This window comes from Phoca vitulina, unplaced genomic scaffold (genome assembly GCF_004348235.1).
Source record: "Phoca vitulina isolate PV1807 unplaced genomic scaffold, GSC_HSeal_1.0 scaffold73, whole genome shotgun sequence".
NCBI lineage: Eukaryota > Metazoa > Chordata > Mammalia > Carnivora > Phocidae > Phoca > Phoca vitulina.
The window spans coordinates 3,766,787-3,784,826 of NW_022589776.1; the positions used below are offsets into that span (position 1 = coordinate 3,766,787).

Below are 18,040 nucleotides of genomic sequence, written 5' to 3' on the forward strand. Positions count from 1 at the left end.
GTTAATTTAAAAAAACAAAATTACTGGGTGCCTATTTTCCAGATCCCAGGCAAGGCCAAGATAAGACCAAGATGAACAGGACAAGAGTTTTTAACCTAATGAGGCTTTTGAGTTCAATGAAAATGATTACATATTTAAAGCTTATTTTAATACTTTTTTACATAATCTATATAAGTTTATTTAGTTAAAAATGATATTATATCCAGTAATGGAATTTGAAATACAGAAGTGGCTCACAGAAATTTAGTAGAAAATTTCACCTCACAAATGGAAATCTATGAGAATTTAAAATAAATACAATAAAATGGGAAACTGAGAACTAGGTTGTTACCTATACTAGTGTGGTTTACATGTACTAGTAAGTAAATGTACTATTCTCTTTTCTTTCATCCTCCCATTTCAGTATTTTAAACTAGTCCATAACAAAGGAAAATACACGACATCAGCACAACTTCACAGAATGCAGTTTTGAACTCTTCACTTCTATTTTCAAGTGACATTATATACCTGCAAAGGATTCAAGTAAGACTGAGGGAAAGAGTGAGTTAACACAATGAAAATTCAGATGTTGACTTTTACTGCATTTGGAGTTACAAGGTCTTAAACATTACACATTTTTAAATATTTATTGTTTATGAGGTGATGGGAAGAAGTAGAGGCTGTTCTTATGGGACAAGTTTGTAAGACTTGGAGTTACAGAAAAATATAATGGACCTTCTTGTGAAGCAGGAATTCCTGGCCACCAGAAGTATTCAAAATGTTTGAAGGATACCCCATTAGAAATGTGATACAATTCTTTTCTACATTGGGCAAAATGTAAGGAATCTAATGGTAGTCATCATCTACCCAATGAATACTCTACTACTTCTGTGGCTACAAAACTCAGCACTGTACTTAAAGGACTTCCTGTCTAATGACATTACAATATGTAACACAAAGAAGTCCAGAAAAGGGTATCTGGGCATAGTAAGCAGCAAGGTCAAAGGCACAAGCGTAAACAAACAAACTATGATGTGGTATTTGAGGGTCTTCAATCAGTTCAGTGTTGCTGGAGTGTAAAATGTGCCTATGCAAGTGGTAGGTGATCATGTTGAAGAAGTAGGTGTTAAATAGAGGGTGCTAAATGTCACATAAAAAAGCTTAGATTTTATTCTGTAACCATTAGGACATGACAGAGCATTTTAAACAGCACAGGTAAATTAGCCTGGGACTACTAGGTGATGGCCAGGGATGATGAAGGCCTGAACTAGGAGGGGTAAGTGGCAGAGTAGCAGGGGACAAAACAGAGGATGGATTCAAGATTAAAAGGAATATGAGACCAGATTTCTAAAATTTCTAAGATTCCATTCTTTAATGGTCAAAACTTTGTACTTAAATACATTTGATTTTAAATTTATAGAATACTCAAGAATAGGGGTGCCTGGGTGGCTCAGCTGGTTAAGCATCTGCCTTCAGCTCTGGTCATGATCTCAGGGTCCTGGGATGGAGCCACCGCCAAGGCTCCCTGCTCAGCAGGGAGTCTGTTTCTCCCCCTCCCTCTGTCCCTCCCCCACCCCCGGCTTGTGCTCTCTCTCTCTCTCAAATAAATAAAATCTTAAAAAAAGACTACTGAAGAATAGGATTGTATTTAATAAAATTTTAAAAAATTAATCCAGTATTTTCCATGTTGTAGTAAATGATAGCAATAATCTGTATTGTCTGAATTTCTATAGAAATCCCCTTGGTTCATAAGCAGAATACCAAATTGGCATAAATGTGTCTTCACAACTGTCAGTTACATATAAAAAGTCTGGCAAACTTTATAGATAATTTCCTTATTTGAGACTCAATAATTAAAAATCCTAATGGGTTAAGATGTTACATTATAACTTCTAGATACCATAAATATTTTCCTCACACTTCAAAAATTCTTGTCCCTGGCTAAAGAGGTCTTGAGACTTTCATTAGCAAACAAATTTCAAATAGATGATTTCATTGCTACTACCAATTCAGATACTGAATTATCTTTTGTAATTGAGAGTACTTCTGTCACTAAACTAAATGATTACATGCGGTATGGCAGGGGAGGGGTGGGTTACAGATGAACATATAAACCATATTTTGCAAAAGATAATTATCCCTAAAACGTAAGAAATAAAAAACCTATTACTATTAATAGAGTTCTGAAATATGCTGACAATACACAAATTTAAATAGCAGGAAGTAAGCCTAAGATAATTAAAAGTGATTGTTAAAAACCCTTCTATCTGTAGAAGTAATACAAGTACTGAAAACCATAGTTCAGCTTAGAGATGGAGAAAGCTGGAAAGAGCAATGCCCCTATGATAACAAGAAAAAAAGCTGAACAACTGCTAATTAATGACATTTCTTGAACCTGCCTGTGTCGCAGGCAAAACAATCTAAAAACCAGAAGAAACTGGTACCTGCAGGAAAGAGAACGCCAGAGTATTTGCTTACCTGAAACAGAAATAGCTGGATAAGTCAGTAGGAATTTTAAGTTCATGTTTAACAAAAGGTTATATGGTGGCTAGCGTGGAAGTGTGAGGCCCCTGCAACTATAAACATTGGGGGTGGGAGAGTAGCATGTTCTTCCAAACTTTGCTTGTATGATCCCCACCAGGGAAGAATGGAGAGAATCTTCAGAAAACTTCTCATGTGGTATTGGCTGGAGGAAGAGAACAACCATTTCCTAAAACCATGCAGATGCACACCTACTATGTCCTCTAAAGAACAAAAGGATTAGTCTGTAGAGGAAAGGGCTGGGGGTAAGGGGGTGGAGGGGCTTATAGTCTGAGGGCACTGGTAGAAATTACTGCAGTTGAGGGAGAAGAACAGGAAACAAAATGTTTTACTCTTGGGGGAAGGGCAGGAACATATGCTAGGTCCAGCATTTCATTTGGAAGATGGGCAGAAATGATTGTGAAGTCCACACGCCCAAGACCTAGGTTCACAGGACCAGACTTGGAATGAGGATTAATCAAAACTTTAAAGAACATCCCTCCTCTCATAACCACCCCCACCACATAAACAAGGAATATAGCAAGGATTGCTACAAGAGACAGATTTGTTCTGGGAAACAGTGCAAAGGGCAGGCTGAAAACCCAACAGAGAACACAATGAGAAAAATCCTCTGGCAAAGCAGCCAAGACTCTAAACACAAAGTATTACTAGAATATGGTCCAATGAGGGTAATCATAGCAAGAACAAACTTAAAAAAAAAAAAACAACTAAATCATGACAACATTAACACAACCCCCATAATGGAATGGCAGAATGAAAAGCATGCTCATACAAGCAAAAAAAATATTTCCTTCAGTATCTACTGTCCCATACAATATGTATGGCTTTTAACCAAAAATTACAAGGCATTCAGGAAAAAACAATCTGATGAGACAATCATTAAACCAGATTCAGGTATGACACAGATGTTGGGACTATCTGTAAATCAAACCAGATCAATACATTAAATAATTTAAACACCCAATCAAAAAGTAGAGATTGTAAAACTGAGTAACAAAAGAACATTCAACTATAGGCCATCTATACCTTACATTCAGACATAGATAGATTGATACTGAAAGGTATTAAGATGATATACCAAAGAAGCTGTAACCAAAAGAAAGCTAGAGTGGCTATATTAATATCAGACAAAACAGACCTTATAACCCAAAATATGACAACAGACAAAAAGGAAAATTTCATAATGATAAAAGAATCAATACACATCACAGGCTATAATAATTATATATGGGACACAACACAAAATTACATAAATCAAAACCTGACAGAATTGAAAAAAGAAATAGAAAACTGAACAATTTATACCTGAAGATTTCAAAATTCCCACTCTATAACTGATAGAACAACTAGACAGAAAATTAGCAAGATTATATAAAAATTGCAAAACACTATCAACAAAGTTGACCTAATTAACATTTATAGAACAGTCTACCTAACAAAAGCAGAATTCAGATTCTTGTCAAATGCACATGGAACTATTTGAAACCATGAAACCAATTTTAAACCCCCAAAAGTAGAAGCCATCTATTCATTCCTCAGACCACAACAAAATTAAACTAGAAACCAAATTTGGATATTAAACAATACATTCCAAATAACTTAAAGGCCAAACAGAAAATATCAAGGGAAATTTTAAAATTTGTGACCTGGATGAAAATTAAAAATTAAAGGAACAGTTTAAGTACATGTTCCTTTTGGATGTACTTTTTCAGAAGTGGTGGAAATAGGTGGTAAACAGGCAGGGGAATGCATTAAAAAAAAGTTGTTATATACCCTTTGTTCATTAACATTTTATTTCAAATGCTAGGCTAATGACCATTAAAACTTCCTTCTGTACAGATGCTGAAGTTGATTCTTCCGTGGAAGTCACAACAAAGCTAGAGTGAATAGCAATTACCTATTACTCTTTTTACTGACATGCTGATGCTCCAGAATATTTCAAAAACACACTTTCAAAGAGAGAAAGAATGGAAGAGTAAATAAAGTTATGTGGTAAGACATTATGTGCTTTGGCAATGGTGAACACTACTCCTTGTAATGACTGGATTTGAATGGTTTTTGAAAAAATTATGAATGTGTACATATATGTATACCCATGCATGTTTGGAGAAAAAAAAAAACAGTTCTACTTCCCTAAAAATGTGAGTTTAAATTTATACTGGTGAGTCAGTTATTTTACAAAGTACAATTATTGCTCAAGATAACACTTCAACACAAAATACCATATATATTTTGAACAGTGATAAAGTGGGGAAAAAGAACTAGCAAGTCAAATTAATATAATAACCTCTTACTTCCAGGACCTCAAGTTCAAATTGTAATCAGTTCACTCACATTTGTCACCCACAATATTTAAAGAGAAAACAAACACAAAACTTTTGCCTAGAATTCCCTGTCAGGTGGAATAATCTATTCAAGACAAATCTTTGATGGGAAAAACCTAGCGGTCTCAGGTCAGAACTGAGATATACTTACACAAATGAGAAAAATTCATCTTATTATTATTATCTGAGATACTACACTTGAATCACTTTAGAATATATGAGGAAGAAAACACTAGATACCAAAAGAATATTATGCTGGTCCTTAACTTATAGTCTACTTAATAAACATGTCTTCCAAATTTTAAAAGGGTAAAGATTTAAAAAATTTTTATATATAGCCTTCACTATGAGGTAAAAACACCCAATGACAAACAGTAAAATGAAATTATGTTTTCCTATTGTTTTGAGAGGGATGGAAACTGAACCTTGCACACTAAAAAAACAACAAAAAGAACCTTATTGAAAATTAACATGTGTAACTACTTGTGTAAAATGTATACTCTATTTTCTTAACAACTGACTCACTAAGTTTCCCAAGTAAGAATCTTCTGTTTTCAAGATTAATACATCAAAACATCCAGGTGATAATGCAGAACAGTTAGTAAGATAATTATTATAATATAATAAATTTTTCATTTATAAAAACAGAAATAGAGAAAATTATAATTAAATTTATAAGAAAATTTATACTTAAATAGTTCAGCATCCTTTTTGTTATTTTTTACCCATAGAACATGAAAATTCTATTTCACATTCCTTTTTTATATTCCCTATAAACACTTTCAGGACCCACCACCAGGCATACTGATTATCAACAAACTGTGAGAAAGAGTAAACACATTACGGATGCAGTCTTTTTATTTCAAATTAGGAATATTTTACTCTAAACAATTCTTCCTATAAAGCTCATGTTAAAAGTAAAACATGAAAAAAAAAGAAGTAAAACATGTTTTCTATTTATTCAAAGTTATATTAATAACTCTTGGCATACCCCATAAAACGTACCTTTAATAAGCTGGCTGAGATACATAAGCCCAATTGAAACTTCTTTTAATAAACAGATTTACTATTCTTAGATGGGAAAAAGGTGTTTTTATAATCTTACTGACCTGCTCTTCCTCTTTACTTGTGAGATTATGTGCAGATTATTAGCAATTTTTATGGAGTTATTTTTTCTTTTTTATGTGTATTTTGTTAAAATAGAAAATGAGATTTAAAAATTTTTAAACTGAAGTACAGTTAACATACAGTGTTAGTTTCAAATGTACAATATAATGATTCAACAAGTCTATACATTATTTACTGATCATCATAATATACATATTCTCAATCCCCTTTATATATTTCACCTGTCCCCCTACCCACTTCACCTCTGGCAACTTCCAGTTTGTTCTCTGTATTTAAGAGTCTGTTTTTCTGTTTCTCTTTTGTTCTTTGCTTGTTTTGTTTCTTAAATTCCACAAGTGGAATCATGGTATTTGTCTTTTTGACTTATTCCACTTAGCATTACATCCTCTAGGTCCATCCATGTTGCTGCAAATGACAAGATCTCATTCTTTTTTATGGCCGAGTAATATTTCATCATGTATGTATACTACATCTTCTTTACCCAATCATCTATTGATGGATATTTGAGTTGCTTCCATATCTTGGCTATTATAAATAATGCCGCAGTAAAAACATAGGAGAGTATGTATCTTTCTGATTTAGTGTTTGTGTTTTCTTTGGGTAAATAGTAGTGGAATTACTGGATCATACAGTAATTCTATTTTCAATTTTTTGAGAAACCTCCATACTGTTTTCCACAGTGGCTGCACCAATTTATATTCCCACTAACAGTGCACAAAGGTTCCCTTTCCTCCACGAACACTTGTTATTTCTTGTCTTTTTTATTCTAGCCATTCTGACAGGTGAAAAGTGGTATCTCATTGTAGTTTTGATTTGCATTTCCATGATGATGAGTGATATTGAGCATCTCTTCATGTGTCTATTGGCCATCTGTTTGTCTTCTTTGGAAAAATGTCTATTCAGGTCATTTGTCTATTTTAAAATCAGATTATTTATTTTTGGGGTGTTGAGTTGTAGAAGTTCTTTATATATATTGGCTTTTTAACCCTTTATCAGATACATCATTTGCAAATACCTTCTCCCATTCAGTAGGGTGCCTTGTCGTTTTGTTAATGGTTTCCTTTGCTGTGCAAAAACTTTTTAGTTTGATGCAGTCCCAATAGTTTATTTTGGCTTTTGTTTCCCTTGCCATAGAAAAATGTTTCTACGGCTGATGTCAAAGAAATTATTCTCTATGTTTTCTTCTAGGAGTTTTATGGTTTCAGGTCTCACAGGTAGGTCTTTAATCCATTTTGAGTTTATTTTTGTGTATGGTATAAGAAAGTGGTCCATTTCATTCTTTTGCACGTAGCTGTCCAGTTTCCCCAATGCCATTTGTTGAAAAGACCATCTTTTTCCAACTGTATATTTTTGTCATGGATTAACTGGCCATATAATCGTGGGTTTATTTCCTGGCCCTCCATTCTATTTCATTGCTCTATTTGTCTATTTTTGTGCCAGTACCACATTGTTTTGATTAATACATTTTTATATTTTATCTTGAAATCTGGGATTGTGATACCTCTAGCTTTGTTCTTCCTTCTCAAGACTGCTTTGGCTAATAGGGGTCTTTTGTGATTCCATACAAATTTTAGCATTATTTGTTCTAGTTCTCAACTAGTTTCTTAACTATGTATTAACAAATTAATGCAGAATTCTTCACATAATTGGTCTGTTCTTTATATGACAGATGTACTTTGTGTGAATGTCACAGGATGTTGGTTAAAATGCTTATTCACAGCCAAAAATGTCATTTGAGTTTTACGACAGTACTGTGAGGCAGTAAATCTGGTGTTGCTTCCTTTCTTAAAAGATGAGAAAGCAAAGAGAAGCAAAGTGATTTGGTTAAGGTTTCTCACTCTCTTAAAATAATAGATAACATGACTCTAGACTGGAAGAAGTAGAGGAGAAAATGAAGAGATTAAAATAAAGAGCTTCTGTACACTTCTTCTGTGATTTTTTTTTCTTTTAAATCTGCCAAGCTAGGGTGCCTGGGTGGCTCAGTCGGTTAAGTGTCTGCCTTTGGTTCAAGTCATGATCCCAGGGTCCTGGGATTAAGTCCCGCATCAGGCTCCCTGCTCAGCTGGGAGTATGCTTCTCCCTCTACCGCTCCCTCCCACTCGTGCTCCCTCTCTCTCTCTCCCCTTCCCTCTTGCAAAAATAAATAAATAAAAAAATCTTTAAATCGGCCAAGCTATATAAGAATTAATGTAAAATTCAAAGTGAGAGCAGAAAATTAACATTTATAATTTTTAGTAATTGGTATTGCTAGTACAATTTACTTCATAGTCCTATCAAGTCAACTTGCCAGACTACATTTTGTAGCACTAATTTTTAATCATTAATATTTTGATTCCCTTTAGGAATCTAATAAAAGCAATAAACTCTCTAGTAAAATAATCACATGGACATGACAAACTTTTTCATATGTTTTTAGTGGGTCAAAGAACATCCTAAAAAACCTTGTGGGGTAGGTCCCATGAATTCCAAGAACTTTGTAGTAGACAAATCAAAGAGCCCCAAAGGACCATTAAGAGTAAACAACTATGGTAATTGCTACTCTAACTAAGACACATATCTGATTTAACAAGGAGCTTTAGAAAAAGGATTCAGTCCTGGAAAACTAGTTAATCACATCAACTAAGTACTAGTCTGAAGTGTTAGAATTACCAACCCAAAGAAATACCATTTCTGTTAGTATTTCAATGTTAACAGAGCTAACTAATGCAAATATGCAAGACTACAGTTATACAGTTAGAAAAATGAGAATGCTACTGCACCAATGCTTTCATTTTAAAACACAGGTTAAGTTGCACAATCAAAACTTCACAGCAATGTCAGAAAGGGAAAAAAGCATTGGTCTCTTATTTTTCCCATCACATAATAATCCCTTAAAATATTAAGTAATTAGAACAGAAGCTTTTCATTAGAGGAACATGAGAGCAGATGTTATTAAAATGCAATATAAATTCAAATACAGTACTTTCTCTTAACCTGTGACAATAAGAGTGTTGCCAGAATTAATGCAAAACATAATGTAGTAATTACAGTATCAGAAACATTACATTAAGAGTGAATTAGTAAGGAATATGGGGACAAAGGGGCGCCTGGGTGGCTCAGTCGGTTGGGTGTCCAACTCTTGGTTTCAGCTTGGGTCGTGATCTCATGAGATCGAGCCCCACCAGTGGAGAGTCTGCTTGGGATTCTCTCCCTCTGCCCCTTCCCATGCTTGTGTGCATGCTCTCTCTCTCTCTCTAAAATGAATAAATGAATCTTTTTTAAAAAAAGAATATGGGAACAAAAAAGTTCAAATTTTAGGGAGCTTTTAAAAAATGAATTATTTCTTTTCTTGCTACTGTTATATGTAAAACATTCATATTTTAGAAGTACAGTCCTTGAGGGGCGCCTGGGTGGCTCAGTAAGTTAAGCATCTGACTCTTGGTTTCAGCTCAGGTCATGATCTCAGGTTTGTGAGACTAAGCCCATGTAGGGCTCCACGCTGGGTGTGGAGTCTCCTCAGAGATCTCTCTCTCCTTTCCCTCGGCCCCTCCCCCCACTATCTGCCTCTTTCTCTCAATCTTTCAAATAAATAAATAAAATCTTTAAAAAAAAGTGTAGTCCTTGAGAGGTGTTACAATTTGCTCAATAAGGATTTCTAGCTTAAGAAAATTCCATTTTTCTTAGAAAATTGCCTTTACAAAACTTGTTTCCCCATGTTTTCAACATCAAGAAAGTTTCTCGTCTGGGATAAGTTATGTCTAACTGGCAAAAGGGTTCTTCCCTTACAGCTAATGCACATCCTAGAATTGGAGGCAGTTATTCCATTTGTAAGTGAGTTCAGAAGCTGAATTAAGAGAGAAATAGTGCAAACCAGGGAGTTTCTCACACAATGTTTTCATGACTTTGTATATATGGGATAAAACAAGATTCAGTTTATTAGTGGACATACATGTAAACAATATGATCTTACTACAAGCATATAAGTTGGTTTTACATATAGCCACTGGGCAATAGAAGTCTGATATACAACCCCTTCAAACTAAAGAGGGAAATGAAACTCAGATATTAGGTGACTTACCTAAATAAAAAAAGCTAATTAACTGCTATAAGCCTAGAGTCTTCATCCCTCTAATAAAACAGTGGATACTGCAAATTTAACTTCAAATATATTTCCCAAATTCTTGGACCAAAGTAAAACCCTATCCCCAGTGCCTTTGTAGTCTTGCCTACCACATCTTTTTGGTTGTTGTTGTTAATTAAACTAAAACCACAAATCAAAAGTTGAAGTCAATCACTTTTCTTAACTTCATATAGTTGCACAGATAAAGGTTCAAGGTTTTTAACAAAGTCCAGAATGACCCTTAAAAAAAAAAAATCACTCTTCTTAATCTACCATCTCCCATTTCATCTCCCAGAAGTCGTGTTATATCCTAGCAGGCTCCAGACATACAGGGCTCTTTCATATTCTTAAGCTTTTGCACATGCTGTTCCTTCTACCTAGAAATATATCTGGAATAGATTTGCAGAACTTACACAAAATACTGAGCAAGACAGGAGGACAGGATAGATGCTCAAAATGTTAATTTTCCAACTTTTATACATTAATTTGTTAATAGTAGTAGCTACCATTTACTGAAAACTTACCATGCATAAGTGTTTCATATGCATAATGTCATTTGCTTCCTAACAACACTTTGAGGTATTAAATATTTGTATTAACCCACTTCAAAAATGAGGAAGTGGACTCAGAAAGGATAAGGAATTTTCCAAAGGTATCATAGCTAGCAACAAAACCAACGCTTATACCTAGCAATCAGATTTCAAAGAATGTGCTACATGAAAATACACACACCTCCTACCTCATCTCCCTCTTCTCACCTCACTGCCTTGTCCCTTCACCTCCCACCCCTGATAATCACTGCTGGCATGCTAAGGAGAAACTATAGTGTAAAAACTGGGCTGTTTTTGGAAATCAAAATAATAGTAGATATCAAAAGCTAAAAAATAATCTGAACCCTCTGATCCAGTTTTTCCCCCACTTACAGGATTCTGTATTATAAATATAATATTACAAGACAAAAGGGGAAAAACAATAGGCCCCAAAACATTGCAAACTTAGAACTATGAAAAACTTAGAGGCAGCCTAAATGTTTAATAATAACAAACTAATTCATAATAAATATAAATGCCTTACACTAACATTATGATGCAAGGAGAGGAAATGCTTAGCTGTAGTTAGTGTAAAAAACGAAATACAAAACATACTGATAACATAAAACTATTTAAGAAATGCAGGCTGAAGACTGGAAGGACAGACATCAGAACATTAACTGCGGTTTTGTTTAGGTGCTACTATTACAGGGCAAATTTTCCCTATTCTCTGTTTTCTAAAAGTTCTTTACTAGTAGAGAAAAATAGAACATTCTAAAGCAGAGATGATGAAGGGATAAAAAAAAAAAAAGTCATTGGTCTCCTGAATAAGATATAACTGTATTTAGAGGGTCCAAATGCTGAAGGTAAGTTTCTGCTTGGTTAGGCATTACTTTACATATTACAGCCTGAGAAGGAAGCTTGTAGTTATTTTGACTTGTTTTGAGTCTTTTGATATATAACTTGTATATTTTAGCAAGCATAAGAGAAAATTGCATAATAATTCAAATGCAAATGTTCATGCAAAGAACCAAAACCTCATGCTTATTTTAAAAAGTAATTGCGGGGGCGCCTGGGTGGCTCAGTCTCTAAGCATCTGCCTTCGGCTCAGGTCATGATCCCAGGGTCCTGGGATCGAGCCCCACGTCGAGCCCCACGTCGAGCCCCACGTTGGGCTCCCTGCTCCACGGGAAGCCTGCTTCTCCCTCTCCCACTCCCCCCTGCTTGTGGTCCCTCTGTCAAATAAATAAATAAAATCTTTAAAAAAAAAAAAAGTAATTGCCACTTATCTATCACAAAGTAAGAAACATGGCACCTAAACTAGGTGAGAGAATCTCTTCCTAAAGGTTGATTCACATCTATTCTGAGCCAAGAGTTTCACTCTTAATAACTCAGGTTGATGCAAATCCTTACACCTAAAAGACACAAGATATACACAAGCTTAAAATGTAACTTATGTTTTTGATAAATCAGAGCCAAGAGTTTCACTCTTAATAACTCAGGTTGATGCAAATCCTTACACCTAAAAAGACACAAGATATACACAAGCTTAAAATGTAACTTATGTTTTTGATAAATCTCAGTCAACAGCAAAAATACACCTTCAAACAATTTATTAATATTACCAAAAAACAAAACCCTTTCACTCCATTGGTTGTATCAAATGGAGGAGTTTAAAGTTAATATGAGATTTAAACAAAACTAACAAAAAAAACAAAAGCCAAAAACCAACCAACCAACCAACAAACAAACAAGTTATTACCCTTGAGAAGTTATTTTTTTCTCTATATCCCTAAAATGATGGCTTGGAAAGCAGAGAATAAAAAGGAAAAGGAAAAATAAGTAAAAGCAATGCCCCTAACATACAGAAAACAATCTCAACTCTGGTCAAAATTAAGTGGTTTTCTTCATTCTACTTCTTCATTATAGAAAGACTGAAACCTATTTTTAAACATGGTGAGGACTTGGATGGAGAATGTAAACTCTACAGGGTAACCAGGCTTTCCCTTACCCGTAAAGACCAGCAAGATCCCTATAATGGGATCCTAGAACTTGTTTTGCCATCAATAATTCATCCTTTCTATTAGTAAAGGAAAACACAATTGTCAGATCTTAAAAATCCAGAGAAATGTAAAAAGCTTAGAATTAAAAAGTCTTAAACAAAAAACAAAACTTTGAGGAAATGAAAATATTACTCATAAACACAGACTCCTATTGAATTTTGAAGTGGCAAGGCTAACTTTTTAATTGGGAGAGGCATAAACCCTCCTTTTAAATATAAATACCCACAGTAAGTCTCTACAACAATTATCCATTCTTATCAGTTGACATTTGGGACTTACTAGAACCACTATAGTCTACCATTAATACAAACATCAAGGATTATCATGTGAATTACAGATCTGGTTGGTTAGTGAAAAACAGTAAGGGCACATAAGTATGACTTGTGAAATCTAAATTATTCTTGGCTGCTAAAAATAAGAATTATACATATTGAGCTACATATTTCAAAAGTATTTAGATAGTCTGGCATGAAATAAAATATTTCACTTCTTATCTATCAGGTGATAACACTACATGAGGAACCATAAGAGATACAATAATTCTTAGCAATTTTTTAAAAATAAAAAGATAAACTCTTGGGTCTCCTAAAATAAACCTATGTTTGGAATGTTGTGAGAAATAAATAAAAACAAACAAACAAAAAAACCCCACTAAAAGCAAAGGCAATTACTACTTTTGCTCTCTCAAGCTCTGGGAAGCAACTCACAAAGATATACTTGGTGTGCCACAAAGCCACAGCTCTGGATACTTAGGATTTAAAACAGTAAATTAACAAAAAGGAACTGAATCTTGAAGTCAGATTTACTTTCTATATAATCTATCCCTAAACTTCCAACTTCCATCAAAGTCAAAGACCTTGAAGACAAACGTAAGCAATATCAACTGTCTATTTAATTCTCAACAATGCGTAAACACTTTGGTCATTTAAACCAAATGATTCGGATTTATTTTCTGCCTTTATCTTTACCTTTCGGTTGGTTATCCCAGTTCAAATAAAGAATCTATATTTTCATCCAAATTAATCTTCTTATGTAGAGTAAAAAAAGGCCCCAAGGGGCACCTGGGTGGCTCAGTTGTTAAGCGTCTGCCTTTGGCTCAGGTCATGATCTCAGGGTCCTGGGATAGAGCCCCGCATTGGGCTCCCTGCTCTGCGGGAAGCCTGCTTCTCCCTCTCCCACTCCCCCTGCTTGTGTTCCCTCTCTCACTGTGTCGGTTTCTGTCAAATAAATAAATAAAATCTTAAATTAAAAGAAAAAAAAAACCAGGCCCCAAATTAAATAGCTTTACAGCAATTATAATAGATTGACTTTTCTTTAATCTACATAATCAAATTATTTCTATGTTCAGTAGTAATAACTTTTCTACCATCCTAGAAATATCAACGCCAATTTTTGTAGCTTTATTTGGAAAAATGCTGCATAAAATGGGATTTAAGAAATGAGAGAGTAAGAGATCTGAAAGGCTGTAAGGATCACATCAATAGAGAGACTTCATGAGAACAACTGGGATTACCGTGAGACTAGTGAAGTAAAATATAAACATATATTTCTTTTCCCCAGATAGGATGCAAGCTTGAATTAGCAGGAAACACTTTTCTCTTAAACAGTTGCTGTCCTTGGTTAATTCTGATTTAAGTAATTGCTACCTATGTTTTTATTTAATTGGAAAATAATAATCATGATTTTTCATACATATACTCAGCATACAAAACCAACTCAAGTAGTATTCATTAAAAACTTTTAAGTCAAGGAAATGATATTCAATATTCACTCTCTGGCCTTCTACTACTTCTAATAGAAATTTGGTAGGAACTATCAAAAGATAAACATTTAGAAACCAAAGTTAAACCCCTTCCCATCTCAAAATATTTTGGACAATTTTAAGTGTGGTGGGATAATAATGAAAAATTATTTATAGGTTAATGGCATAATTCAGAATGCACTCTCAAATTAATATATTTCTTTTTTCCCTCACACAAGGTAAAATAAAAAATAAAAGCAAAAACCAAGTAGCTTAAAGATTTCTGTCAATATTATGCTTCAAAATTGGCATACTGCAGAAGGACAAACACTATTTCAAAAAAAATATTTAATGAGAAAAATTATGAGAACCATTCTAATGTAGGTCAAATTCCATTACAGTACATATAAAAATGACAATAATGATATATTTAAAATGTTGAGTGGCAGATCCACTAAATGTTATTTTGTTGATTTCATTACAATATTCACCATAAAATATCTAAAGCAACAAATGTTTTCACAGAGGTTGTCCCATACAGTAGTGGATATTACGGTCAAGGAATATTTACACTTAATGTAATTAACTTAGAGAAGAAATAAATTACAGCTTTGCTTCAGTTTTCCACCACCTTCTTGTCTCCTCTCTTTTCTACTTCCCCACCCCACTCTAGCCTGGACGCTAAGGGAAGAGTGAGGCACTTAGGAGATGGGAGCCACAGTCTTCCTGGAAGTCAGGGTCCATGCTCAGAATCTTCTTTCCTTCCACGCCCAAGACAAGAGTTCATTCAGATTGGCCCTCTTCCAGTCAGGAAAATTTTCTAAAGTGTTATAAACCATCCAGCTAGAGGAAAGAAGAAAGGAAAGGAAAGATAAAAGGAAAAAGAGAAACAGAAATGAAGAAAGGAGAGAAGAAAGAAAAAGAAGCTCCTATGTTGTCTTCTCAGTGTTCACTGAAGAATTCAGGATCAGAAACAGCTTAGAAGTGTGGGAAGTTAATATAAATTAAAGGTCTTTTTTTTTTTTAATTAAAGAAAAGGAAAAAGACCACATCTTATTATTTTTATTTGTATCTCTTCCCAAGGGGGTAAGGGAATAGCAACATCTAACAGATATTAGATATTCATAATTATAATCATTACCTCATTAGCAGATGCTGGAGAACCATTTATGCCTCTTGATTACTATGTCTAATAAATCTCTTTCCAGTGGTAACATAATTTTCCAAGGAGGCCTGGAGGACTTTTTAATACAAGTCTCCACCTACCATCCTTCCTCCCCTTAAATAGGGCTTCATGGATCTAACTATATAATAGATGTTTTGTTATATATATATATTTTTGAAAGATCCCAAGATGATTCTGATAATCACTGGTATAAATAAATTTTACTATAGATGCATTCTGCACTTTAATGAAAGCAGACTGGCTTTTTACAGTGCTTTAGCTTCCCTAGTTGCATGCAATCTGCTGCTTTATACCCAGTGTTTATTAAGTCAGAGAGGAATGCCTATCTCTTAGATAAAAACAAATAAACTGGAAAAATAGATATGTTAAGTCTTTTTGAGAGAAGACTAAATTGTAAAATAAAAGCATGGTTGAGAGGAAGGGAAGAACAGGCTATAAATCTAACAAAAATATTAAGCTAATAATAAATACCAACTTCCCCATAGCTGCATGCACTTTAAAATTTTCATTGCTTTTGAAAATAAACAAAAGCCTGGAGGTTATCCCAAGGGGCAAACTGGTAATTATAAAATAATTATATAGGTACCCATGAATGTTGATGTCAGAAAAACTAGTTTTCTTAAATTGATATAATCTTGGTATTACCACTGGGTTTCAAGTGAGTCTATTAGATGTTAGAAGTATCTCCCACCTCTACTCCAGCATTTCTTTAGTTTCAAAATTAGTATTTAATTAATTATGGAACAAACAAGATAAAGGACAAGCCTAAAAGACTTGAAAAGACTGTAACATTCATTACAAAAATTATATACTAATTACACATTAGGTGCAAACCATTTGCTTTGTGCTAAGGATAATTTAAAAATTAATGACCCTAATTGCAAACATTTATATAGCTCTTACTATATGCCAAAATATTCTAAACTCTTTATGTACCTTAACTTATTTTAACTTTATAATAACCCTAAGAGGTAAATTACTATTGTTATCAGCATTTTATAGATGAGGAAGGAGCATCTGGCTGGCGCAGTTGGTAGAGCATGCAACTCTTAATCTCAGAGTTGTAAATTCAAGCCCCATGCTGAGCGTGGAGCCTACTTAATAAAAAAAAAATTTTAAATATAGATGAGGAAACTGATCAGTTGAGGAACTTGTACAAGGTCACAGAGCTACTATGTGGAAAATCTGACTGAACCTAGGTGACCTGGTTCCATAGTCTGTGCTCTTAAGGAGTTGGCAGGTTAGCAGGGGATAAGAGACATGAACACAAATAATAGTATAAGGCACTATACTAATTCATTCAGCAAATATTTTTAATGGGTAGGAATCATGAGAGATTTAGGTAAAGAAAAGAAGATCTTAAGAATATAAGGTTTTAGGGGCACCCGGGTGGCTCAATCGTTAGGGGTCTGCCTTCAGCTCAGATCATGATCCCAGGGTCCTGGGATCAAGCCCCGCATCAGGCCCCCTGCTCAGCGGGGAGTCTGCTTCTCCCTCTCCCAATCCCCCTGCTTGTGTTCCCCCTCTCGCTGTCTGTCAAATAAATAAAATCTTAAAAAAAAAAAAAAAATATATATATAAGGTTTTAGTTAGAAACACTTAAAAAAAGTGTTTCATTATATAAAGTTAGAAATTTATTAAATTAATTCATTAGAAATAGGAATATAAAAAATGTATTTTATTATATGACTGAAAAGGATGCTCTTGCTTAGTATGGTTATAACTTTGTATAGTATGGTTGATAATATAGTTGACAGATTCCCAAGCCAAGTTTTGCTGGACTTGGTTTCAAGGGAGGGAAATTAGGAAAATCCTTGTCCTGACATCCTTTATTCTAGAATTACAGAAACTTTCAATATGATTCCTGGTGTTTCAGCCACAAGAGAAAATAACCATCCTTAATAACTAATGCTTTTTCTGAGAATAGAGTATACATTTTTTTAATCATTTTTGAAGAGCTAAGGAAGTGCTAAGTGTCCTTTATAAGTATTGCCTTTTCCCATAGATATCCATTTAGAATTGGTGACCCAAGATTAGATTAAGTACATATGACGTGATTCAGAACTGATAGAACAATGATGGGGGTACCCTACAGTCTCAGCAGAAGTTACAATGGACTCAGGATCTGCTTCCAACAAAAATATGGTGTCTCTTTAAATAGATATGATCACTTAAGAACAGAAATAGTCATTTGCATTCTTGAGTCAATTTATGTTTCATTCCATCAGTTTTAAGGGTCATGCCAACAGAAGGATCCACAGATACAAAGCACATATTCTCCTCTACCTGACTCCAGTCTCTGAATAAAGTAGTGACGATAAAAAAGATATAACAGAAATCAAGACTAACCAGTAGTGTCCCAAATTTACCTTAGCTTTATAGCATTACTTTCAAGGAGGATGTAGGGTGTGGGAGACAGTGGAATAGATTTTAATTACAAACACCAAAT

At 34.3% G+C, this 18,040-nt stretch overlaps 1 protein-coding gene across 5 annotated transcripts in view; it reads right to left on the bottom strand.

Moving 5' to 3' along the window:
- The window catches only part of COP1 (COP1 E3 ubiquitin ligase), a 262,526-nt gene that overhangs the window by 37,766 nt on the left and 206,720 nt on the right, over window positions 1-18,040 (bottom strand). The window contains exon 19 of one of the 5 annotated variants that reach the window (XM_032393456.1): window positions 13,858-15,248. The exons of the other annotated variants lie outside the window; for them this stretch is intronic. Coding sequence (XP_032249347.1) covers window positions 15,234-15,248 — 15 coding nt within the window. The 3' untranslated portion in view covers window positions 13,858-15,233. Of the gene's footprint in view, window positions 1-13,857; window positions 15,249-18,040 lie in introns of those variants that run through there. 5 annotated transcript variants of the gene reach the window in all.